At 45.5% G+C, this 26226-nt stretch overlaps 1 protein-coding gene across 1 annotated transcript in view; it reads right to left on the reverse strand.

Moving 5' to 3' along the window:
* Nucleotides 1-3349: 3349 nt before the first annotated feature.
* The window catches only part of pitpnm3 (PITPNM family member 3), a gene marked incomplete at both ends in the record, with an annotated part of 100714 nt that continues 77837 nt past the window's right edge, over nt 3350-26226 (reverse strand). The window contains 9 exons of the mRNA XM_084436711.1: nt 3350-3661; nt 3865-3993; nt 4147-4330; nt 4699-4848; nt 5856-6004; nt 9010-9126; nt 14382-14498; nt 16271-16419; nt 16646-16837. Of these exons, the coding sequence (XP_084292837.1) occupies nt 3350-3661; nt 3865-3993; nt 4147-4330; nt 4699-4848; nt 5856-6004; nt 9010-9126; nt 14382-14498; nt 16271-16419; nt 16646-16837 (1499 nt within the window). The remainder of the gene's footprint in view (nt 3662-3864; nt 3994-4146; nt 4331-4698; nt 4849-5855; nt 6005-9009; nt 9127-14381; nt 14499-16270; nt 16420-16645; nt 16838-26226) is intronic.

The raw sequence follows: 26226 nt of genomic DNA on the forward strand, positions 1-26226 counted from the left end.
GGAAATATTGAAGGAGCGTTGAAATTAAAGAAGCTGTTCCTAATGATAGCAACACTACCTCACGTCCCTCCATGAATATTTATGAGAGTATTCAGACCCTGCTCTCTCTCTCTCTGTTTCTCCATCTCTCTTCCTGCTCTCTTTCTCTGTCTGATCACCATCTTGTTGTCCTCTCTGTGGCTGTGAAGATAGTCTGTTCAACTGTATAAATCATAATGCCTCAAGCTCCTACTTCAGCTGTGCTGCCCTTCACACGTGCATGTGCATGTGAGCAGGAAATGTTTGGTATAGAGAGGGAAAGTGAAAACATGCGCCCCTAGAGGATTTGTTCCTATCGGAGAGGAGTTTCAATGTAAACTCCCATAGACCGGATTTTCTAATAATTACTACGAGGCCATTTCGGTGAAGTTATCAAAACAAAAACTTGAGTGTCTTTAAAGTAATAACCTACTAACTGTGACAATTTCAAACAGTATTTCGCCTTCTTTCAAATTTTGGAAATTGTTCCATTTGTTTCATAAATGGACTACAAAGCCGGGCGCGCTTATGTACGTCACTCATGAGAAAAATGCTGTGCTTTGCGCCAGATTGCTCCCATCGGTATGAGACGAATGGTTGCAAATTCTACTCATTTCCAAGAGATCCCAAAGAACTGGAAAGATGGATACGAATAATATGTTGAGTTGAATTGCATACAGTAGACAGTGCTACGTTGTGAAATGTCATAACCAAAGCCTCCTATTAACGTGAGCTGGTGACGATGGCATTAGCTGGTCAGACAGGTCTTAGCTGGTCTGATCCGCAGGTGCGCCTGGCTATTCTTACTGGTCCGTAACCCTAACCTTAACCCCTTACCGTAATAGGCTCACTTATGATGCTAACTCACTGGACAAAGGTAAGGGATAAACCCAGTTAACACAAGGCTAGCGGACCTACAGCGGGTCCCCGATGGAAGAGTTCGCAGACATCCGGCGGAATATAACACAAGGCTAGTGAACCTATAGTGGGTCCCCGATGGACGAGCTGGCGGACCTCCGGCCCAATCCGCTGGCGGGTTCCTGGCCATTTGCACATCGAATGGCAAGCAGACCTCTGGCGGATTATTAGCGTCAGGGACAGCGGTCCGCTAGTAATCCGAAATGCTCCCGCTATTGCTCCACCACCATTCCACCGGTAGTTAATTGTCTATATCCTAAGCCCATTGGCCCTAGGCTTATGGATTCCTTTTGCTAAATTAACTTACTCTGAACATTTTTGGGGTAACTCTTCTTTTCATAGTCCCCCAATTACTAAACATTTACCTGGTAAATACCTGCAAAGTATAGTCTAATATATTCTAATATATAATGGGTAATTACTGAGACCTATACTGTAGGTATAATTTCAAAACAAGAGTATTTCAAATGTTCAATTACTGCACATAAATTCAATAACTGACAGCACCACCAGGTAACCACATTTTTACATAGCTTCTATAACATCCAGTGACAAAAGAAAATCTTGCTCACCGGGCTTGAACCCCTAGCTTTATCCACTACACTACCGGAGATCTGGAAAGTGCACAGTGTCATAGGCCTTGTCCGAATGCCCATACTATGTATGCAGTACATACTATATAGCAGGCCAGATGTAGCATGCTACATAAAAATCTTGCCTGCTATATAGTATGTACTGCATATTCCGAAATTACTCACAAAATATAGCAGGCATCGAGAGGATGCTATTCCGGAAACAAGATGGCGATTTGAGTGAAACGTCGTGGCACGTCACCGTAGAGTTTCCGGTTTGATAAAATTGGTGGAAGTTGAGGCGACAGTAATTCGCCAACCTAGCTTAAATGTTCATGGACATTGTAGCTAAATCTGTCAGTGGAAAAAAAAAGAAGAAGTTTTTAGCAGATGTCTTACTTATATCAAGATTAAGCTAACTATTGGCATCGGTCGAGCTAGCTAACCACCTTTAGCTCAATTGGCTCAGTTGCTGGTTAGCGATGAGAGGGGGAGTCCCAGCCCAGTTGATAACCCTCTGTTGCGGGTTCGGGGGATGCAACGGTCGGCTGGGATCCTGCCTCTCATAGCTAACCAGCAACAGGTCAGTGGACTGTACCAGGCAGCCTACGTTATGTCTGAATCAACTAACGTTATTAAACAAGCTTGGCAACTAGCTGGCTAGCATAATTTAAGCATAACAATCCAACAGATAACTCCCCCAAAAGAACCCCTCCACTGCACAAGCTTCTCACCAACCCCAATAATAATAACGTTATTATTATCCCCTCACAGAGATAATTAATTTGGAGGAGAGTGTTGCAGCTGGTGCTAAACGAGGCAAATGAACATTTTGTGGATTATTATCACAGCCATTCCACAGTTTGGATTATACAGAAAGGTGAGGATCGAGCCTGTTGGATGACCAACTCCAATGCCTGGCTAGATCAATATTGTTGTAACTTTATCATGAACCGTATGCAAGCCGGAGCCGGTCACTTTCACTGGATGACTCGAGTAGCATGCTACATTTATCTCGCATACTAAACATTTTTCATGGAGTAGTATGTACTAAATAGCATGTAGCAGGCAAGTTGCAGTATGTACTTTATAGCATGTAATATGGACATTCGGACACGGCTATAGTGTATTTATTTTGGTGTGCTGGGACTACTGCCTCTTGTGGTGGCAACATAGAACTGCAGGTCAACAACAGGACGGATGGAAAGAGGGAATGAGGGAATGAGGGAGTGACAACCAGACAAATTCTATCTATGGTGTGCTGGCTTACAGCCACACACAAAAATAGCCCTCTTTTATTGTGCTATCTGCGAGTTTGAGTTTAAAGTTTGACAGCTGTCCCAACTCCCGCGGTCTCTGCTCAGCCTATGCATATGAAGAAAAAAAAGGAGGAACAAATCGTTGAATCTCTGGTTTGAACAGGCAAATCTGATTCAACTCAGAGTTGGTACAGCCCTACCCTCCTCCAAGTTTCGTGAAAAGCGGTCTGGTAGTTTTCAAAGTATTAGCAAACAGTCCAGGTGAGCAAAAGGTGATCAGCTAAATTATTAAACAACTGCGATCTATTCATGCTTTATATAAGTGTCAGTATGCTTCGACACAAATTGGGAAACAATCCGACATTGTTCCCCAGGTGTCCAAAGCTGAGGAACAGGACTTGGGCTTGTTTTAATAGTCATTTTAGAAACTCCTGTGACTCTGCAGAGAGTGTGGCTGTCAGGGACATATTGAGGATGATGTGGTCATTCACCTCGGCCCTGGACACTGAGACCCCCCTCTCCTCCTCTTCTTCTGTCCTTCCTCCATCTCCCTCTCTCTCTCTCTCTCCCTCTCTCTGGTCGTCAGGGACTGGTGTCTCCACGGAGCATGGAGGCCCTCCCCCACACGCCGTGGCCGCCTACCCCGTGGTCCTTGTCAGACTCAGGCTGGCTCTGGGCGCGTTCAGGCTTGGGGTTGGGGGTGCAAGGCGGGTCGGGCTGCTGGACAGACATGGTCCTGCGCAGGTGGGTGCGCTTGCACAGGAAGTCGGGCTTGGCTGACAGGCCGAAGGAGCCCTTCCTCAGCACCATGCGCACAGAAGAGCTCTTCTTAGGCCTGGCCCTGAGGCCAAGTTGGAGCGAGGACAGGTGCACTGCATAGCCCTCACTCAGGAACTTAACAGGAGAGAGAGAGAGAGGGAGGGAAGGAGAGAAGAAAGAAAACAAATGAGGGATGAGAGGAGTGGAGAGTAACAAGAAGGGACAAAAGTCTCAGACCAAAATAAATATATAGGAATATAATCAATATCTATTACAGTAAAAGCCTCCCCAAGCTTTATAGACACAAGGGATAACAGAGTGAAGAATGGCTTGCCTACCTGACATTGATTCTGGTACTTCTTGGAAGGCCTGCCTACAATATAAATCTGGGAGGAACCCAGGCCCAGCATGTTGTAAACAGAGATGTCCTTCATGGAACCATAGGCTGAGTTGATCTTAATGTGACACTGCCGAATAGGGAGGGGGTAAATTGTCAGTGGTGTGTCTAGCACATTGAAGATTCTGAGTGCCGACAAAGTCAACGTCAATGTCAGAGTCGAGAAAAGGGTGTACGTGACTGAGAAGGGGAAGAGAGAGAGGCGGGAGGGGTGTCAGATTACCTCCTGCACTAGGTTCCTCAGGAAGATGGTCTTCTGGCGAAGAGGGTCGTGCACCAGGCCTTCAGAGAAGAAGATCATGCCCTGGGGGAAGTTGTGTTGGGACAGCCAGGAAACCACACGCTGTTTCTGCATGTCTGGACGGCCTGTGATATAGATGATCAGGTAGCCCAGGTCCTGCCAGTGTCTGCACACACACACACAGACCGACATCAATAATTCCCATGTGATGTATTGTTGTTGTTGTTTTTTTAATAGTGCTTTCTCCCCATTTCTCCCCATCTCCATTTTTCTTCTCTGATGAATTAATATGACAGAATAAATGGTCATATTTGGAACTGTACAGATGACTCCCTGGAGTTTCAATTCCGTTAGCAGCCTCATCCCATTAATCATATCAATCTGTTTGAGCTGCTACTTAATTGCATGCAAACACACACATGCCCAGTAGGCACCTGCACACACACACACACACACACACACACACACACACATCTGCACACACACACACACACATGCTTTAGGCACACACACACACAGTGTGCTACCGGTTACCTGACGACATCGACAGCTCCGGGACGGACTTTGGGGTCACTGCCCATGATGGAGACACTGGCGGCGAAGGAGCCATCGATGCTGAACACTACACACTCCATCCCCCGAGGCAGCACGGTCAGGTATGCCTCCGCACTCGTCTGATCACCTCTGGGGGAGAGAGGGAGGGAGAAAGAACAATAGAGAGGGGGAGTGAGAGAAAGAGAGAGACTGGGGGAGAGAGATTTTGAATGATTGCTCACCTGCAGGCAGCCGTCTAACAACTTGAACTCTATAAGGTCTCTAACAGCAACCCTGCTCGGGTCGGTAGAGATGTGCCAGTTACAGTTAAAAGAGTAGTAAAGGGAAAATGCATGTTTAGCCCTGTTTTAAGGTTACTTATGATCATATACAATGGTTCAGATCAAAACATTGACAAAACTAGCACTTTTGAGAAAGTCTGATAATTGCTCTACCACCGTATTGGTAATACAATGGATGTGGGTGGGCACCTTGAAAAGTCATACAATGGATGTGGGTGGGCACCTTCAAAGACAAGAAGCTCACCGAGGGGGTAATTGGTGTCCATTGGTGTTCTGACATCAAATTTGCCGCAAAGTATGAATCCTGTTGGGTTTTATTGATGATTTTATGAAATCCATTGACTTGTATTGAAGCGACCGTTGTAGATGTGTAGATCAATCCGCAGAGGGGATTCAGGAAGCAGAACTACTTACGGTAGCTATTGTTATTGTTTATGTTGTTAGGCTACCTAGTTTGCGGACGTTTACACACGTATGTGCGGCGACTAAATAGTTCTATGCTAAATATTTTAAAAAGCCTTTCCAGATGAACTAGAATCTTACTTTATGGCGAATTATATGTCAGAACGCCAACCAACACCTCGGTGAGTTTCTTGTCTTTGAACATTTTTTTGAATTATTTTTCACGGTGCCCATCCACAGCCATTGTATGACCAAAACGGTGGTAGAGCAATTATCAGACGTTCTCAAAAGTGCTAGTTTTGTCAACGTTTTGATCTGAACCATTGTATATGATCATAAGTAACCTTAAAACAGGGCTAAACATGCATTTTCCCTTTACTACTCCTTTAATCAATCCAATTCAGTTTCCATACAAACTGGTATGCAACAACAGCCCTGGAGCCGGTGGCTTACTTGACCACCATCTTGATAGGATAGACCCCCAGCGCCAGCCTCTTGCTCTTGGGGACGGTGTAGGTGACCCTGCCACTACTGTTGGTCACCTCTGTGTCAAAGTGCACCCAGCGGCCTGACTGGGGCTGAGTCATCAGTAAGATGTCCACCTGAGGCAGGACCAGACAGTTTTAGAACACAGTATGCCAAGAGTACTGGATGAGTGAGAGAATGAATGAATGAATACCTATCTTCTTCGTGCGGGTTAGATGTTGTGTTCTCCTCTCCTCCCCAGGCTCGGTGCTGAGGGGCTATCCTTTTACCACCCCGAGCCTGGGTGAGGGGTCACCCGGGCTATATATCCGGGCACACCTCCAGGAGCCATGTCACCGTTTCGTCATCGAAAAACCATCAGGCCATGCATTCCGCTGGGTGTCTGGTATGTCGGACAGTCCTGGATGACATGGTCTGCGGTTTGTTCCTCAGTGCCACACTCGCACGCCGCACAGGATACCAAGCCCCATCTGTGCATCGATGAGCGGAAGCATCCGACTCCGGTCCAGAGGCGATTAAGCCTCACCCATGCCTGTCTGGGTAAGTCCATCCCGGGAGGGGAAGGACTGGCGGCCGGAATGAAATCATGGAGTCTGGAGGTGTTCGCCTCCCACTCTGCACGCCAGATGATGTCCGTCCATCCTGCCTCTCTGATGTTAAGATCTCTGAATTGCTGCAGGAGATTCCGTGCAGCAGGCACAAAAGGGTGTCTCGACTTGATACGCCGGGGAGGCTCCGCTGTTGCAGTGAGTCTGTCGTGGAGCAGGTGGTTAGGCTCCACGGCCCGGCAGACGAAACATGCTGTGGTTCCTGTGTGGCGGAGGCCAGCGGGCTGGATGCCTGCGAGGATGGGAAGGTTGTTCACAGGAGTGGGACGCAGGCATCCTGTCACGATGCGCAAGGCTTCGTTGATAGGTGGGTCGATGAGGCGGGTGTGAGCACTGCGACACCAAACCGGTGCGCAATATTCACTGATTTCACTGATTGAGTAGACCAGGGCTAGGGCTGCCGTACTCAGTGTTTTTGTCTGTCGGTGTGCACTCGGAGCTCCCGTTTGGCTTCCTTCTTGGTAAGGTGGAAGGATGCCGACACTGTCTTTGCCTCGCTGAGCTTCAATCTCGATTTCCAGAGGTATGCCGCTAGTGTTTGCATTTCCTGGCTCAGTGTCTCCTCCACGGCCTGCCAGTCTCCATGATCATGCTGACCATGTGCCTGTCCGGCAGCAGGCAGAGCAGCTTGCAGGTGAGGCCGCGGTGCCATATGGTGTCATAGGCAGCCGTCAGGTCTATAAAGAGGGCCCGGCCTTCTTTTTAGCCGAAAAGCTGTCCTCGATGTCTTGAGTCATCAAAGTGACTTGATCGACGGCCTACTCCTGTGGGAGCAGCGGGTCGATGATTGGTTCGACGCGGGCGTAGATGAGACGCTCGAGAATCTTGAAGGGGATACATAGCAAAGAGATGGGCCGGTAACTCTTGGCGTCCCCTTCAGGCTTGTTCGGCTTAGGGATCACGACAACTAGGGCTCTTCTCCAGATTCTGTGGATCTTGAGTTGGCGCAAGCAGGAAGAGGGGAATGCTCTTAACCAGGACTTCAAGGCAGGCGCGGCATGGAGTATAAGCTCCGGGCAGTTAGAATCAGGCCCAGGAGCTTTATCTGGCTTTACATGCTGGAGGGCAGCAGCGAACTCCTCCGGTGTGAATTAACCGGAGATGTTATCGCCGCTAGGAGTTGTGGCCTCCCAGAGGTCAGACACTTCTTTTGCCACAAGACGTGACAATTTGCGGTCTTTGCCCTTGTATGTCCCACTTTTCATTAATTGTGATTTGATTTTGTTTGCAGAGATGGGGCAGTGACGGGGGGAGTGTCTAGACCTACCAGTGAGGTTGTTAAGGATGGTATATGCCTTGCGGCTGGAGTGTGAGAAGTCGATGGAGTTAATGGCCTCTTCCCAGCACTCTTGTCTCCTTCGGCTGAGTCTAGACAGCAGGGCTGAGGCAAGTCTGTCTGACTCAGCTCCTGGGGGGGCCCGGAGGAAGGCACAGTAGAGACTCTCACACTCCGCATCCCAACACGGTTAGTAGCTATTGCTTTCACCAGTATGCCAAAGAGTTCCAGGTATGCCTCATCCACATTGTTGGTGTTAGGTGGTGGAAGGCACCTTGTGGATCTATGAGTAAGGAGGCGGTAGCGTTTCCAGTTGGCCTTTCGGAAGTTCCATTGCTTCACCGGCTCACTCGGGATGAGGTCCATGAGTTTAGGCATGGTAATCAGCGATGGTCGATGTTGGGACCGCGGGAACTTTCCTAGCACGCGTCTATCAGGGAGCTGGTTATCAATGCCGACGCTCACGAATGCCAAGTCAGGATTCGTCGCAGTTTTCCAGCGACCTGAGACAAAGCTGGCTTAACCCTTTGGATCGTACAACAGGGTCAGGCTGTTGTTAGCTGCCCAAGAAGCCAGGTTTTCTCCGTCGGATGTATTGGTGCTGTACCCCCAGTCCTCGTGCTGGCAGTTGAAGTCGCCAACATAGAGGCAGGGGTGAGGGAAGACTGGGAGATACACTGGTGTGATTCGCGAGGGCGGAGGCTTGTAGACGTTGATGATTTTAAAGCTGCCAACGTCCACGCACAACCACTCAATCTCCGAGCCAGTCAGGGATTGATCGACGAGAGTCCAGTTCAACCTTTGATGGACGAACATAGCGAGGCCATGCTTGCTGCTTAGGCTAGACCCAGCTAGAGCGAAATTTGGACGAACTAGCTTATCTGCTGTTACGCAGTAGGTATACTGGAGGAGGATGACGAGGGCCTTGGTGGTCTAGGCCAGGTGCTCGATGAAGTCGATTTTACTGGGGTGAGCCCTTCGGAGTTCAGTTGCAGAATTCTGGGTTGGGAGCAAGCTCCGCCGACTGCTCTCCCCGCCTGTGGCAGCTGAACACCAGCCCGGGTGGTGGCCCTCAGTTGGCAGACTTCACTTCGCGTACAGTGGTTAATGAATACCTATAATACCACTGGACGCATATACAATATTATGAGGCACGCCATTAGCATTACCAGCGTGTTGGATGTGATACATTTCTAACATGAAGCTCTCAGAAACATCAAACAAGCTGTGCTGTCACCTTCTCTCCAGTAAGAGTCACCATGTCCAGGGGGCCGTACATGAACCGACCAACCAAAGTCTGAGGGCCCTCCTCTGTGGCGATGACATCATTCACCCGGTGGTTGCTGGTGACATTCTATATGGCGGGGGAGAGAGACAGACAGAGACAGAGAGAGAGAAGACTGTAAATCTCCCATCTGGCTTCCTTCAATTACTCCTTCCAACTTATTGAGCACATCGACCAATCTAAATAGTCTGTCACTGAGCAGATGACGAACAACCCTAGTTTTCTGCAGCACAGCATAGGAACTGGAGAAGTGTGCACTACATGGCCTTACCAAAAGAGGGTGTCAAATCTCTGTCAAGTCTCTCAGTGCCGCTCTGTTCTGCTTCCTCTCACCGTGGCTCTAGTCAGAGAGCTGGGGTGAAAACTTCTGCCTCAGTCTCTGTCACACAGACATCTCGTATGACTCACCTGTATCTGCTCTGAGTTGGTGGGGTTTCAATGGGAAATGAATGTCACGGGGACATGCAGGGTACATTGTGTAATTCGGGGATTGTGAGAGGCTAGTGGTGATGACAAAGGGTTTATCACGGATACCCGAGGGCACATGCTATTACGCATCAGGCAACAATCAAGGCACGTTCCCTCTAGACACCAACCCAGTTAGAACGACCACATCCTGAGGTGCACTATGGGCCTACGGTACATTGCGCAGCTCCTACATCATGCGTCTCCCGATCACAATCAGTTGGACCTGGACCGGTCTAACACATGGACAACAGAAGAACATACAGTACTGTACTGAAACTCATACAAACCACCAAGAATGGTCTACTCTAAGGAATGGGATTGATTCCTTCAGTATTCTCTGTTGTTGGTCGACACTGGCTAACAATCTTCATTTAGAAGATTTAGTCATCTAATGAAGCTGTTAAACATTTCCAACCTATTTGCATATTGATTAAGTTGGTCGATAATTCACCAAAATGAGCAGTGAGATGTTTCTCCGCTGGATCTTACAACGTGCACACTAAGCTTAGGCACGGTGAAACAAACCAATACAAAATAACAAAAGAAAACAAGACGGTATATATGGACTTTTAATATAATATGCAAAATATATAGCCTACATTGCCTACTATATAGCCTACATTGAATTGTAGCCTACAGTTTAGTTAAATGCAATTCTATAATGCTAAATGCAATGCTATTTGTGGATCTTGATAGGCCCTATATCTATATTATGTAGGACCATATTATATATTTTAGTTATGGATATTCACATGTTAACAGTATTTACAGAAGGTAGATGTGTCCATTCTGACGACTATGGAATATAAGGTGCTGTTGTGCTGAGTCTGAGTTTAGTGCTTATTTATTAATTCACTGCCATTTGCAGTGTTTGTGTAGTGCTTTTATTTATTTTAGGACACCGCGATGCCTTGTAGAATCATGAATGTGAAACGTAATTGGAAATGATACAAATATCCTCGTATTTATGATTATGATTATTATTCAAACCTAGGATGTCTGTAGAATGTGATGTGATGTGAACACAATCACCTCGGATTTCTCATAAATTCAGACCTTGTGAACATGGACGCACTACAATCTTGCCTACCTACGACTGCATTTCCGCGTTCTTAAATTCTGTTCTTAGATAAGAACAAATCCAAGATAAGAAACCATTCAGGAATGCCAGAATTGTCCCGGGAACTTCATAAGTGGAGTTCTTTTCTTAACTGCGTTCAGGAATGAGGTCCAATGACAGTAAGAATGTGAGCTAGTTGGCTAGCTAGTAGTGTTGTCTGCTAGTTGCTTGTAAAACGTTGTTATTGTTTGCTAGTTTCGCCAGCTAGTTTGCACTCGGTGTTGTTTTACCGAAGTTGTTTGACCCACCCAAACCACCCTCAAATGCGCTCGCAAATGTATACCGCTCTTCTATCACGTGTTCCAATGTGAACAACCAACCACAAAACTCTGAGAACAAACAATCAAAAACAACGCTTCTATTTCATGTTTTGGTGTGACGTCCCATAGGAATACATTGGATTACAAATCGTGGATCTAACCACAAATTTTTAAGTGAAATCGTGGTACCAAGAACGTTTTCATAGATTAAAGAACGTGTGTTCCAATCCGAAGGGTGCAAAAGTACTCATTTCGAAGGGCCCTTCATAACAGTAATTTTTGAAGTGAACAAGCGATGGTCACTTTTGCTCCCTTCGGTCCCACAACTCTTTGCGACGGCGACATCTCCTGTCAATAATTTATCAACAAATATGGTGGGCATTGAGGCGACAGTAATTTGGCAACCTGGCTTAATGGTTTGCGGACAATTTTTTTTGAGCAGATATCTTAGTAACATCATGATTGAACTAGCTATCTGTATTTTTTTTATTATATGTGGTAATTATTCAGTTTGACACATTTACGATGTAGCTAGCTAACTAGCATTAGCCCAAGTTGGCAGCTGCTGGTCAGTGATGAGAGATGGAACTCCAGCCCTGTTGATAACCCTCCGTTGCAGGAAGGGAGGGTGCATCAGTCGGCTGTGATCCTTGACAGTACCAGCCTACGTTATGTCTGAATACAATCCAACGGCTTATTCCCAATAAAGAATCCCTCCAGTGCACAAGCAACTCCCCCAAAGATAACAATTAGAAAAACAAGCTGGCAAGTGGAAAAGTTCAAGCATAGTTGTGTTTGGCTGAGATATGAATGGGACATTGGACGCAAAACTAGCAATAGCCGATCGGCTACAGCTGTGTCAAACTCAGCTGCTTAAACAGGTGATGCACAATTACTTCATGAAATTCTCAGATGACCCTGCTGTTTTGGGCTTATAATAGCCTGAGATCAGGACACATCACTTTCCCACTCCGAAAGCTTAGCTTCAGTTAAGATAAGATTCATTCATTAACAATTGTTATGGTTAGTATAGCTTGTGACAGGCTGTTGACACATGTGACAGCCCTGAAAATGACATTGAAGGGCATTCCAAACTAGCATTATATTGACACCCTACTCCCTATGCCCTTCACAGTGCTCACTACAAAGGGAATACACTCTGTAGGGTGTAGAGCGTAGGGATGAGCCCTTTGGTTTGAAATACAGCCCTGATGTATTCAGATTATGTAAGTTTTTATATTCTAATAAAATAATTTTAAAATCAATTCTAAAACTGACTTGTAACCAGTGCAGTGATTTTAAAACTGGTATGATGTGAGCCTTCCTTCTGGTCTGTGTAAGATACACGTGCTGCAGCATTTTGCATCAGTTGGAGTTAACTAATAGCCTTTTTTGATAGGCCAGACAGGAGTGCAACCTGCTGGTAATAAAATGCATTAGTCTGGTATCAACTGATACCGAAAGAGAGGAAAGGGAGAGGAAAGGTTTCACCTTGGCAATGTTTCTTAGGTGATAAAATTAGGTCCTTGTTACCTTCTTTATATGGACCTCAAAGCTAAGGTCAGAGTCCAGCACGACACCGTTTCTTGCCTGGCATTTCGTATTCAGTGACAGTGTTTTAAGTGCACCGATAGTTTCTCTCTTTCATCTTTTTCACCAATGATCAATATTTCAGTTTTGTCCTGGTTTAACTGGAGGAGGTTCTGTGACATCCACACATTTATGTCAGCAATACATTCTGTCAAGCGGTCAATTGAGCTGTAGTCGAGGGGTGTCACAGAAATGTAGAGCTGGGTAGGTACTGCATTTGCATTTGTAGAGCTATGGTTATGGGTAGAGCTATGGTAGCTAATGTTGTTCCTTCTCATGACATCGCGTAGGGGTAACATGTACTGACTGAAAAGTAGGGGCCCTAGAATTGATCCTTGTGGGACCCCACATCATCTTGGTGTTTTTTGAGCTGTGGTCACCAAGAGCGACAAAAAACTCTTGGCCAGTTAAATACATCCTGAACCAAACAAGGACAGGCCCAGAGAGGCCTACCCAGTTCTCCAGTCTTCTAATAAGGATACTATGGTCTACCGTGTCAAACGCTGCACTCAGGTCCAGGAGGACAAGGACAGAGACTGTGTTTCGGAGGTCATTAACAACCTTGACCAGCACTGTCTCTGTGCTACAGTATGATGCTGGCGAAAACCTGACTGAAAAGTGTCCAAGATATAATTTGCAGCTTGGAAATCATTTAGCTGTTTGAATAAAAAAAAAATCTAGAATTTTACTTAAAAGGGGGAGGTTGGAGATACACTGTAGGTCTAAAATTACTGAGGAATGAGGAGTCTATGTTGTTTTTCTTCAGGATGGGTTTTACCAGGGCAGTTTTAGGTGCTGATGGAAAAACACCTGTACTGAGGAAAAACACCTGTACTGAGGGAACAATGTACAATAGCTAATGTGTCCAGAGTAAAAAATAAAAATAAAAAGTCTTGAAGAACTTTGTGGGAATAGGGTCAAGGGGGCAAGTAGATGGCTTAAGTTGTGTCACCACTTTGCTCAGTATCTCTGTGTCAACTGGTGTAAACAAGTTCATAACCCTGCTCCGTGGGGTAAGAGGTGCATCAATCAAAACATTTGGCCTCGACTGGGTGATATTCATCCTGATGCCAGTTATTTGGTCTGTAAAAAATGCTACGCTACTCCAGTGTTCTAGGAGCTAGAAGCCTCCTCCTTTTTCAGTACTTACAGTAAACAACACTCAGAACATAAGGCTCCTAGGAGCATGGTAATAAGATGTGCAGTGCTTTAAATGTAGATCTAAATGTCTATGGACTACACTGAGTGCATACACAGAAGCTGCCATGATTGAATTATTTTTCTCGGAAGAAAATAAATATAAATAGACTGTTGGCCTTGAGTCGGCCTCTCACGACAGACTGATATGGTGCAGAATACTGTAAGTGTGTTGCTGTGCTTGCATCAGAGATCCAAGTTGAAATTCTGGGTATCACAGCATACAGCCTCCCCCCCACACACACACAATGGCAGAAGACTGTGCACCCTCTGAATAGATATTGAATGGAGATGGTCATTTTAGCATGTGTGTGTGTGTGTGTGTGTGTGCATGGGTGTGTGTGTATACAGTAGCACAGACAAGTTATCAATTTGCCTCTGGCTGAGATGATATACTGTAATACACAATGTTGAATATCAGCCATATCTCAATCCCATGTTGAATATCTCAATCCAAGTGGAATGATATAAAAATCCTTTTTTTTTTTTTACTGTTTTTTTTTTTTATGGAATATGAGTTGTTAACTCTCATTACTTTGAGCTATTTTTGCTCAGGCTCTTGGGCTCACAACCATTAGCATAGGATCTTGCAATGTGTGAGCATGCTTGTCTACAGGTGATATTGACACATCCTGTTTGACATACAGTATTGTTTATCTTCCATGAATACGTAATGGTGCTCCTCTCACCCTTAGCTTAACGTGCGTTCTCCTGCGAAGCCACTTCTCCCGGGGGCTTGAGGGAGAGAAGGGGGCAGAGTCCAGGCTGTCTGCTTCCTGGGTCTTCACGCAGTCAATGCGCATGAGCTGCCACACACACACACGCACACCCCCACCATTAATCCAAAAAATAAGTTTTCCCCGGTCAACACTACTTGTCAGCACAGTCAATACATCCAGTCACTGGACACCAGTCAAACACCTGATGCACGTACAGTATTGTGTCTGGAGGTGCTCAGACAATCAGACAGCACACAGGCACAAAAACAATGAGCTGGAATATTCATCACCTGGAGACTGAAGGACGCCAAACTGTCATTAACCCCCCAACTCTGCAGTCACAGCAGCTAGTAGCAGCTTGTGAAGAGGAAGATGGAGGCGGATTTTGAAGGGGCCAGAGTATGACCAATTTCACAGTATGCTAGATGAAAATTGGAATCTGTCTGAGCTTGAGAGAAGGTTTTCCATGTCTATCTTTAAACTAGGGATGTCAATCGATTAAAAACATGATCAATTACATGATCTGTAATTAATTAATCTTAAGTTAATTGCATATATCATTTTTTGCTGAGAAAAGCTCCCAAATGAAGATACAGTATTTCAATTAAAAGAAAGTGAGTGTGTGTATGTACATATGTGTGTGCAGCGTGATGTGTGAGTGCGGTGCGTCTTATACATACATTCAGGTCACATGCAAGTGTCTATCGACGGTGTCTCTCAATGGTGGTGGAGTCTGTGGTGGGGTGGGGGACAATCCTTGTTGAAGAGGCAGATGGCCGTTTCATGTCATTTATTTTCATTTTTACTTAATATTGAAATACTCACCTCTCCTCTCTTATTTCAGGGACTTAACTTCCTGCCCTTGTGTGTGTCCCGCCTGTGATTCAGTGCCCTAATTGGTTTGACCTGTCTCTCATTATCCTTCTCTTCCTGGTGTTTTTAGTCCACGTTTCCTGCTGCTGTTTCCTCTGGGCCGGTTCGTCTTTGTACCCCCATGTCCAAACGTGCCAGCTATTCCTCCTAGGGTTTAGATTCTACCTGTGACTACTGACTTCTGCTCTGTCCCTTCTCCCTGTCGGACTGTTTGCCTGGATTTGTGGACTGTCTCCCTGTGTACGGAACCTGTTTAAAGACTTAATTTGATTTTTGATCAAGTCTTGTGATCCGTGTTATTGAGTCCTCAAGCCGAGTATTTCAGTGGTCATTGCAAATTGCAACTCTAATTATTAACAGATATGACTTATGTCTAGGGAGCACACACTACTGTAGTATTACATGTGCTATAGTATGATTCGGCAGGCTTTAATGTCAACCCTGAGGTCCATAGGTATCAGTTTCCATCATGAGATATCGATTTGAGCTCCAGGTTAATGATCAGTGGGTTTATTAGCTGTGAAGTAGAACACTGCTTTTTTTCCTGTGGGATGCTCTCCTATTCCCCTCACGTTTCTCACACACACACACACACACACACATACAGTAAACAGAGTCAGCCACCATAAGATGGCTGAGGAGCATGCTGTCTTCACAGCTCCTTTGAACGATGTATTCTAATGGTCAAGCCGAAAGGCCTGTGGTCCAATGGCTTTAATTAATACATGATATGGTACACTGCTTTCACCCATCTTAGTGTCTGAGGGGATTCAATGAGCGTTGGACTCCTCTTACCACTACACATAAACAATGACACACACATGACACGCGCGTGCACACACACACGTACATATACTGTACACATACACACACACATAGGCACACATACAGTATACACTAAATCCAGACCGGAGATTATCTCTGCCCTGTTATGAATATGGCTATGAGCGTGCCTGTGTGTGTGTGTGTGCGTGTGCGGTTCTTACCTGCCGGAGCACAAAGGCGGCCACATCAGTGGACTCCCAGTAGGAGGCATGGAAGAGGTGGGGCAGAGCCACAGTGGGGAAGGACGTCAGCACGTCAGGGCAGTACAGAGCATAGTCCAAACGCTTGGAGCCCCACCAGGCACTGGAGACTAACACACACGCATGCACAGGGGAGATAAAGTACAGTATGTTATTATCAAGATAACATATTTTCATCAGTCTTATTTTCTGATTTCTGACTACTGCTGAGTGATAGAAGGCATGAGAGGAGCGGTAGAATTTTGTCTCTGCTGGAGTTAATTGAAGAAACAAAGCTCCCAAGCGTAGTCCCAATCTGCACTTTTGTTCTGCCTGCTAATGAGCACTCCCACTCACTGTTGGCTATGGCACTAGCCAGCTGGTTCACAGAACAGCCTGACATTTCACTCTCCTCGCTGGTCATACTGGCCCTGCGCCCTGGCCCTCCGCTTCCTCCATCTCCTCCTACTCCTCGTCCTCCTTCTCCGCCTCCTCCAGGACTGGGCTCTCCCTCTGAAAACACATCAGGGTGGCTGTGGATACCGTCCACTGGGGAGGGAGAAGAGGGGAGAGAGAGAGAGGAATAAGATGGCACCATATGACGTGAGAGGGAGCAAGAACAAAGAAGATCCAAAAGCATTTAAATCATACAGTATGAGGATGGAACGGCAGCATCAATGTTGTTAGTCTGTCTAGCTGAGTTGGAAAAAAGTGTTGCACACTCCGGCTCTATATGCATTTCTCTTTTATTTGATTGACGTTTCGGCCCTCAGGCCTTCTTCAGAATCAACAATGATCTAACTGAACTAATCCAAGTGTAATTATTTCAAATATAGAAGCACTATAGAGGTGATGTGGAGTCAGGGCCATCATGCAACCCATGTGCATTTTAACAGTTTAAAATCAGGACACAGCACACTACCAGTTGCCACTCAAGCGGTGTGAAATTAAACTTACTGGTAGCGTTCTTTCAAGGACTTTCAAAATAAAAGTAAGGGAAAACAAATCTACTTTTTTTACTCACTTGGCATTGGTCCGAATCAATCAATCAATCAATCAAAGCTTTATTTGTATAGCGCATTTCATACCCAGAGGCAACACAATGCGCTTTACAGAGAACAAGGGAGGTGGGCATACGACCCACCTCTACATATTCCAGAGGGAAGCAAAAAAACAGAATGATATACTGAAGTATGAAGTATATTGAATCTGATATACTGAATAGCCTAATATTTGGAGGACCTGTTCATCAGTTAAGGACAACCTTAATCTAAATGTATGCAAGCAGAGCATGAAAACGTGTTTATCTGAGACGAGGTGAGGGGGGGGGCTTCCAGGTCCAGCGTTAATTTGGAAGAAACCAAATCCACCGGGAAAGAGGGTGTTTGGCTTTTTGAAAGAGGTTATGGTGGCTTTTCGAGGTGGTCTATGACATAATAATACATTCAGCTCAGTAGAGAAAATAATCATAACTGCGCATTGTAAAATGTAATGGTAAACAAACAATAACAGAAATGTAAAAAGAAGAAGAAAAAAAAAAAGAAAAAGAAATCTGAGGGGGCACGTGCTCCCTCAAGTACTATAGGCATGACGCCTCTGTGTGCCGTTATGACTCTTCAGGAGATTATGGATTATAAAAAAAAAAATTTTACTCAAATTGAGAACCAGTCGGAGCATTTCATGTCAAGTCTCAGCTCAGCAGTTTGAGTGAAACCATCTATGGCTTCTCACAATGTAGGTAGCTCAACAGGAGTTCAAGCCCAGGGGGATGCAGAATAAAAATGCTAATGCATACTCAGCCATTGTGCTGTGTGACATGATTTTTTTTAACAATATCTTTAATTTGTAGCTCTAACTGTTTCTCCATCTTGTTTGTATCTCTTCATCTGACCAGTCTTTTGTCTGCTTATGCTGGGCTCACACTAAAGGATATTTAAAACCCCAACCGATTTCGAAATTGGGTTGCATCACGCATATAAGGAAAATCTTAACAGATGTTCTTCTCGTGAATCTCAAACATGCACACACGACAAGATTTGAAAATAACAGCTCATCACACTACAGGATCTTATCATGCCCGCAGGAGCAACAACCACTGGTCTCGCCGTCTCACTTGTAAAGTAGTGACGTAATAGTCTTGACCATCACTAAAGATGCGACAAATGCATGGTTGCTGCCACAGTGTAGGATAGAGTTCCTGGCCTTTGGTTTGCGATAAATAGTGGTCTGGATTGTGTTTGTCGCATCTTTGGTGATGGTCAAGTCTAAGAATGCTATTCGTGTCACCCTAACCCCTCCACCAACCCCGAATTAACAGAATGCTACACTCGCAGCTCATTCTCTACGCTACGATCGGAATATTGTGTGCAATATGGCTGAATATTTATCAGATTTTGAGGATATAGAAGATGACTTAGAATATGATGGAAGCCGATCGTAGCGTAGAGAATGTGAGCCGCGAGTGTAGCCTACAGACGGAGAATAGCCAGTCTGCGCGCTGTGCTCTGCGCATGCATGCTGGAGCAAGTGGGAAAGCTTTATTTCGTTTCTAAAGATGTTTCTAAAGATCATATTACAGAGGCATGTGAAAACCACAATAAGCCCTCACTCTATGGAAGCACAACTAGCGATTCATAAAAATAGATTGATGAAAATAACCGTTTCGTGGCAGAAAATACATTTTTTAGAAGCTGCATTCTCGGTGCCCCGTCCGCCGCCATTATATGGATATACTTGGCTCACGCTGGATTTTAAATTTCTTCTACAGGCCTCAGAATTACACCAAAGTTATCTCGGTGAGTCAAAAATCTTATAATATGCCATAAATAAGGTCCAGGTTGGCGAAAAAGAGCCTTCCCCTTTAAGCAGTTCATCAACTGCAAAAGCACTCATGTGATATAGGCATGTTTACATGCCCTTGTGGTTATTCATATGTAGGCCAGACAAAAATAAATCTAAAACCATGGATATCAGAACACAAAACAGCAATCGGAACTGGCAACACAGACTATGCGATGGCGAAACACTACTTAAAAGCGCAACACGGCTCCCCCTTGTCTCTACGCTTTGTGGGAATAGAAAGAATCATTCCATCGTTCAGAGGAGGAAATATCCTCCAGAGACTAGCACAGCGCGAAATGCACTGGATCCACACTCTAAACACAATGGCACCAAGAGGCCTAAATGACGATTTCAGTCTAAAATGTTTCTTGTAACAATGAAGTGTTTTTTGTATTGTGTTGTGTCCTGTGCCTTTAAGAGCTTGGTTGGTAAGATGATGTATAGACGTTGCCCGGGAGATGGAACTGCCTTGCACTGCTGAGAGTTACTGCTGAGAGTTACTGAGTTACTGTACTGTGCTCCAGCTTAAGTAAATTAAAACATTCATTTGATGGACCACGTTGTGCTTATTTACTTCGTTCATTACAAAAGTTCAGTTAGGACTTAAAGGTATAATGTTATATGTGGATTAAAATCAAATCAAAAATAATACATCTATAGGGCTTCGCGAAGGCTGCAGAGTAAAAGTATTGCTTTTCCATGAAAATTATATTTTGTCTGAAATTATTACATCATGAAATTTTGATGGACCGACAATGACACTCTGTTGATATCAGACCAGCCAATAGTATTACAGCGTTGGAACTGTGCGCTGGGTTGCCAGGTAATATTCTACAGTAGCTTCACCACTGTGAGATTAGCACTAGCCAGCTAATGTTATACGTCCATGAATTAGCAGCATTATAGATGTTGGTTAGCATCAAGTGCGTCCACTTCCGCTCACTCTTTTCAGCTAAACGTTTGGTATAATGGTCGAGTTTCGTTTTCCTGCTTCTCCGCTTGAGCCCCGGCGAACCATGCGATACGAATCTCAAAAGCTCAGTGACCGAAGAAGGAGCAAAACTCGGATAAATATCGGGCCAGCCTTTGCTCGTTGGACAGAGTTTATGGAGTTTCATGGGATAAAGTCACATGGTGACATGGCTACTTTTCTACTAGACCGGTAAGCTAGCTAACTAGCTATCTTTAGCTCACGCTAGCTTGCTAACTTAGCTAGCTAACATTATCTTTAATGGAATCTGCATAGCCAGACCTATCGTTATCTCCACACTACAGCATCTAACGTAACTTATTAAATGGCACTCTGAAATACTTGATTGTGATTACTGATTAGTGTAACGGTATGTTCCTCTCGGAGTGAAGATCTTATCACAGTATGACAAACAGTGCATTCTCTGGTATTTTGTGGCATGTAACTTGGCTAGCTAGCAATCGTTTGCTAGCAAACACTGCTAGTGGTGATAGACCACTAACGTTGTTACCTGTTGTTGTGTGTCAGGAAGGTGCATGTTTGTTTTTGCTAACGTTAGCTAGGTTGATTAGCGATTAGAGTATTGAGTTTTTGGTAAGGCGGGTCTGTCCAACTCCTCTGCTATAACGTTACGTATGATATTATCATGTCTATCCTTCTGTAGAAAATTGTCTGCTCGCTTGACCTGATCTGCAGGTTGTAACGAACCTGGCAACCAATATGTTGTGTTGTTGCAGTTCTTATCTTTAGACACTAGATGGGGGGAAATAATCCACATATAACATATCATACCTTTAACAATTGGCGACGAGAAATGGAATAACTTTTTCTTTACAATGGCTGCAAATGTGCCATTTCCCAGTTTTTTCCTGCCTGCGCCTGGTGAGCCTACCGTCCCGTTCAAGACATGGCGCCAGATTTTTGAGAACTACATGCTGGTCATCAATGCTACGGGCAATGCTTGGCCTGCTGCCTGCGTAGAGCCGTCCTACTACACTGCCTGGGCACCGAGGGACAGCGTCTCTTCTACTCACTCCCGGATACGGGAACAGACTACGACACTGCAATGACTGCATTGGAGGGGTACTTTGTGCCCAAGACAAACACAGTTGCTGAACACCATGCATTCCGTAAGAGAGTACAGATGCCGAATGAAACGGTCCCTCAGTATGTGACTGCACTACTTAAACTAGCATGTGCGGATGAGGTAATCCGTGATCAGATAGTTGAACATCTACACAACCCGCGGATACGTGAGAGACTTCTAATGGACAGTACACTTACTCTGGAACGTGCTATAACTGCTACACAGATGTACGTAGGCTGCTGCACAGAGGCTGCTACGGAGCAAGCAAAGGCCTTCTGCGAGCCGTGAGCTGCACCTGTGCAGGCTGTACAACACAAGCAGAAGCAGAAAGGGAGAGAGAGGGGAAAGCAGTCAAATACTGGTGAGGCTTCCCAGCAGGGGAATAGAACATGCTTCCACTGTGGATCAGATGGGCATTTAGCTAATGCAACTAACTGCCTAGCTGCATCAGTTACATGCAGACAATGTGTGTCGTGCTCGCACCAGAGAGGTACGTGAGGTTGACATTTCAGAAGTCACAGTATTATACACTGACCACTCTGCACTTACTAGTGATAAGATCACATGCGCTGTAGAGATCCATTCAGAACACTCACTCACAGTGCTGTAAAGTGGACCTGCTTGTCGACACCAGTTCGTCTGTCTCTATACTGCCACAGAGCATCTATACACAGTACTTTAGAGACATTCCACTTACTGAACCGACTGCCAGGCTGGTGTCTTACAATAAAACAAGCATTCCTGTCCTGAGGTGCATGTCTGCTGATGTTTCATTCCATAGCCTCACTGCTCCCGGAATCTTCTTCATTGTGGAGAATGGCACCCCACTGATGGGGAGGGACTTAATGATTATGTTATGCGTGCATATTGCAAACAACAAGGTGTTGCCCCCTGACACCTCTGCTCCTGCCCTTGCTCCTAATGACTCTGCATCTCCACCTACTCCTGTACTCCAGTGCATTGTGAATGAAATTCAAGTCTCACCAAAGTGTTTTGTTTTCCTACTTGACTGTTGTTCTAACTTTGTAGTTCGTTCTCATAGATCAGTCTGTTAAAACTACAAATTATTCCTGTGTGACATCACTTCCCTGTCCTCTTCATCCTGAAACTATGTCACTTCCTTTTTCACGTTATAATCTATCGACCTTGTTCCCAAGTGACTCACTCTTGCCCGGATTCACTTCCTGTGCTCGAGTCCGAATTGCAAATCGTAACATAGAATAAACTATTGTCTTTGTTTGAAACCAGCTTGACCGACCACTCAGCGTGTTCTTTGAAATCTAAACTAAACCAAGTAAGATTTTTCCTTTACAATATTGGCGACGTGAATGTTTTTGGGGCGACTGCTCGGTTTTCGGCATGTTTGGGCCGATCACGCGGACGTGTGGCGTTCTTTCTCAAGGACGCGGGACCTCAACCTCGGGGATGCTATCGTAGCTGGTAGGATGTTACCCCGAGGCCCTGGTCGGTCTGGAACTTGCTGAAATCTGGTACATCGTTTGAATCTAGTTTATAGTGGTCCCTTTATTTGTTCAGCTGTAATAACTTAGACAATAGGTTTATTCGCACCGGTTGTTGCACACGTGTGTCCTGGTTGCTTAAATTCGGTTTTTGAGCCGCATTCTCACTTAAAAACCTATATAACTTAACCAGGGTTGGGTTTTTGTTTGCGAAGCATTTGCAACGTTGTGAAGTACTACACAGCGTTCATACTCTCGAAAAGCCTTCTCTTTTGAATTTTTGGTTTGGGATCCGCGTTGTGGGGGTTGCCGCGACTCGATGGAGCTTTGTTATCTGAGGCTCGTTGTTTTTGTTTTCTTACTCCTGTTGTGAAGAGCACAACACGGAGATGGCTGTTACACTTGGAGTTTATTTGAAATCCCCGGGTGGTTAGATAGGTAAATCGTGAAGGCCTTGTTTTGTTTCGTTTTGTACTGTAGCACACACTCAGTGCCAGCAAGTGTGGCTAATCTCTTTTTATCTTGTTATGGGCAGCCATTGGCCTGTGTTTTCTTCTGAAAGAGCCAAATTTAATCTCTTCTCATTATACTGAGCCTCATATCAATAGGAGAAAGCTCCATTAAGCACAGTCTTACTGCAACACAGTCATGGCTGCAACTGCAAATTAGTGTGTGTGTGTGTGTGTGTGTGTGTGTGTGTGTGTGTGTGTGTGTGTGTGTGTGTGTGTGTGTGTGTGTGTGTGCGTGTGTGTGTCTGGCTTGTTTATGCTCCTTGGATACATTTCTGTCTGCGTAAGATGGACTGAGCCTGAGAATCAGACAGAGCAGGTTGAACAAGTCCTCCAGGACGATGTAATTTCCCCTCTCATCCCTCCAAAGTACACCGGTGTATTCCTGAGTGTCCATCCATCCAGTTAATCATTATGACCAGGGCCAGTGGGGCTCTGACGGCTGGTCTTCCCTAGTGGTGTGTGTGTGGGTGTGTGTGTGTGTGTTCAGGGAGCAGAGTTAGAATAATAGAGCATGTGCCTGCATCCCAATGCAACACAGCCACCATGTCTCTCCACCAGCTGGTCATCTCTTTTAGAGGCCTCCAATCCTTATGCCACGTCTGCCATGTTGTAGAGCATGTCTGTAGAGCACTGGAGTCCTTTGTTTTGATGTGCTCTCATGTCCAGTGTATTTTCAGAGCGCAATCTATTTCAGGCCGGTTGACCCTTTCCTTGCTTGTGGCGTAACCTTTACTCGGCAGTTTAAACAAAGCTGCGGAGGCCATCGCTATGCAAGCCAGCGAGCGAGTGACTGGCATCCGCGTCTGCATACTGATTGGTCGCCCATTCGGCCAGACGTGAGAATGAATCGGCTGCAACTATTACAGCGCTGCTGGACAACAGCCCACAGTTTAGACCGGCCTTTTTGTAGGTGTGGAGGAAAAGGTGCAACGGACGCTCATCATACATCCAATACTGTATTCTCTGTACTTGTTGGGTGTTTGCAAATCTGACTGTGAGCCACACAGTGTGATAATAATAATAATAATAATAGTAACATTAATAATAATAATACAGCTTTTTTATAGCACCTTTCTTCATACAAAAAATGCAGCTCAAAATGTTTTACAACATGATGACGTGCTGCTGTCTGTATGAGAGAAGTGCAAAAGGCGAGGCCACGTCATTTTCGACCGGTATCATTGACGTGTTGCGACAGCTTCCTCCTCTAACGCGCGCGCGCACACACACACACACACACACACACACAAACACCATTACTATTTGCTATCTTAAATGAGCCCTGCTCCTCCTCCTCTGCTCCGCAGGGGCTTCCTCCATCCTCTGGCAGTCCTGAGTGTCGTCTTTGTCTTTCACAGTACACTGAGCACAGAGACAGGCAGAGATGGAGAACACTCCGGGAGAGAGAGAACACTCCGGGAGAGAGAGAGAGAGAGAGAGGGCTGTTGGCTGAGACACACACACACACGCCAGCCAACTTTGATTGATGTGTGCTGGAGGAGATGAATGAAGGGAGAGTGGGGAAATGAATGAACAAATCAAGCCCATCTGCCCCCACCGTACAAATAGCTTCCCCCAGACACCACACCCTCTGAAACTCAGCCACATTGTTTGTGATCACAAAACGGGCATGTTCTACCCTATTGCAGGCAAAGACCATCCCCCTAACTACCTGGACTGGGTCCGTGGGCCCAGCCCCTCTCACCATATTCCTCCGGGTAATCCAGATGGACAACTTAGCTTGCGCATACAAAAAATTGAGCAGTACACACTTAGCCCCCTTCCACCCATGGAGAGAGGGAGAAAATGTGATGTGGTGAAGTAATGACGGACGGGGGGGGGTCAGGAGAGGGGTGAGAGGACACAGGAGGGACACCATCAGTACGGAAATTATAGAATCGTGCCGTTCGGTAAGTAGAGGGTTAAAGAGCATGAAAGAATCAAGGTCTTTAGAGAAAGGATGGGGGAGATTTCAAAATGCCAAGGTCATAGGTGTGTTGATTACATACACTGTGGCCTTGGCATGTTTCAATAGCACAAAGAGACCTCAAAGGGACACTGTGCCCTCTTCCAGCCAATCAGAGGCTGCAGGGGGCACAGAAAAATTGGTCCCCTACCAATCAAAGGACTATTACAGTGCGTAAGCCATACTTTGTTCATTACTGACATATAACGCACAGCCCGCATGTTCAGTATCAGCAGCAGAGCAGGGAGGGAAGCTTGTTTCTCTGTGATAATGCAGTAAGTCAGAATAGAGGCATCTCTCTGAGTGTGTCGACGCCTGAGGCTTTTAACCGCAGGAATCTGATTTGCCTGCCGCTATGTGCCTTCACAATAACTAATTAGCACATTATAGAGCCAAAGGAAATGAGGGTGTGTGTGTGTACTGTACCTGTAAGCAATTTTAAATTTACTGTAACTCATATTTTGACAGCGCCTAAGCCTAGTCAATGGTGTGAGGATTTAGTGTCATAATTAAACATCAGCAATCAGCTGCAGTGAAGCTGTGTGTGTGTGTGTGTGTGTGTGAGAGAGAGAGAGAGAAAGAGAGAGAGAGTGTGTGTGTGTGTGTGAGAGAGAGAGGGAGAGAGAGTGTGTGTGTCTCTCTCTTGTTACCCTCCTCCTCCCACCTGCTCACTACCTCTCCCCACCAATAACACGGTCGATATTCTAGCTATAAACAAACATTAAGCCTGAAAGTACACAACCCAATTATGCATCAACCTGCAGTTTACACAGTGGTATAGGTTTACAAAGTTTTAAATTGGGGTTAGCAGAATGTTAAAACCTAACATGGGCAGAGTGACATTACTGTAATCCTATGCATTTCAGACAAGAGAGTGTTTCATTTCCGGTATCTGATTTATGGGATTAACATCTTTGATGAACCGTTCCATGTTACATCTAATCCAGGCTCGGTGTTAAGATTGCGGCATGTGAAACGGGATGCACGCGCTGCATTATTGTCCTACTTTCTATGGATGCGATACATTAGGATGAGACCAAGCTCCCTGGCTGAGAGACGCACAGGCAGAGGCTGCAGTATGTGACAGAGCGGCATTTTAAAC

This window comes from Borostomias antarcticus (assembly GCF_949987555.1).
Source record: "Borostomias antarcticus genome assembly, chromosome: 1".
NCBI lineage: Eukaryota > Metazoa > Chordata > Actinopteri > Stomiiformes > Stomiidae > Borostomias > Borostomias antarcticus.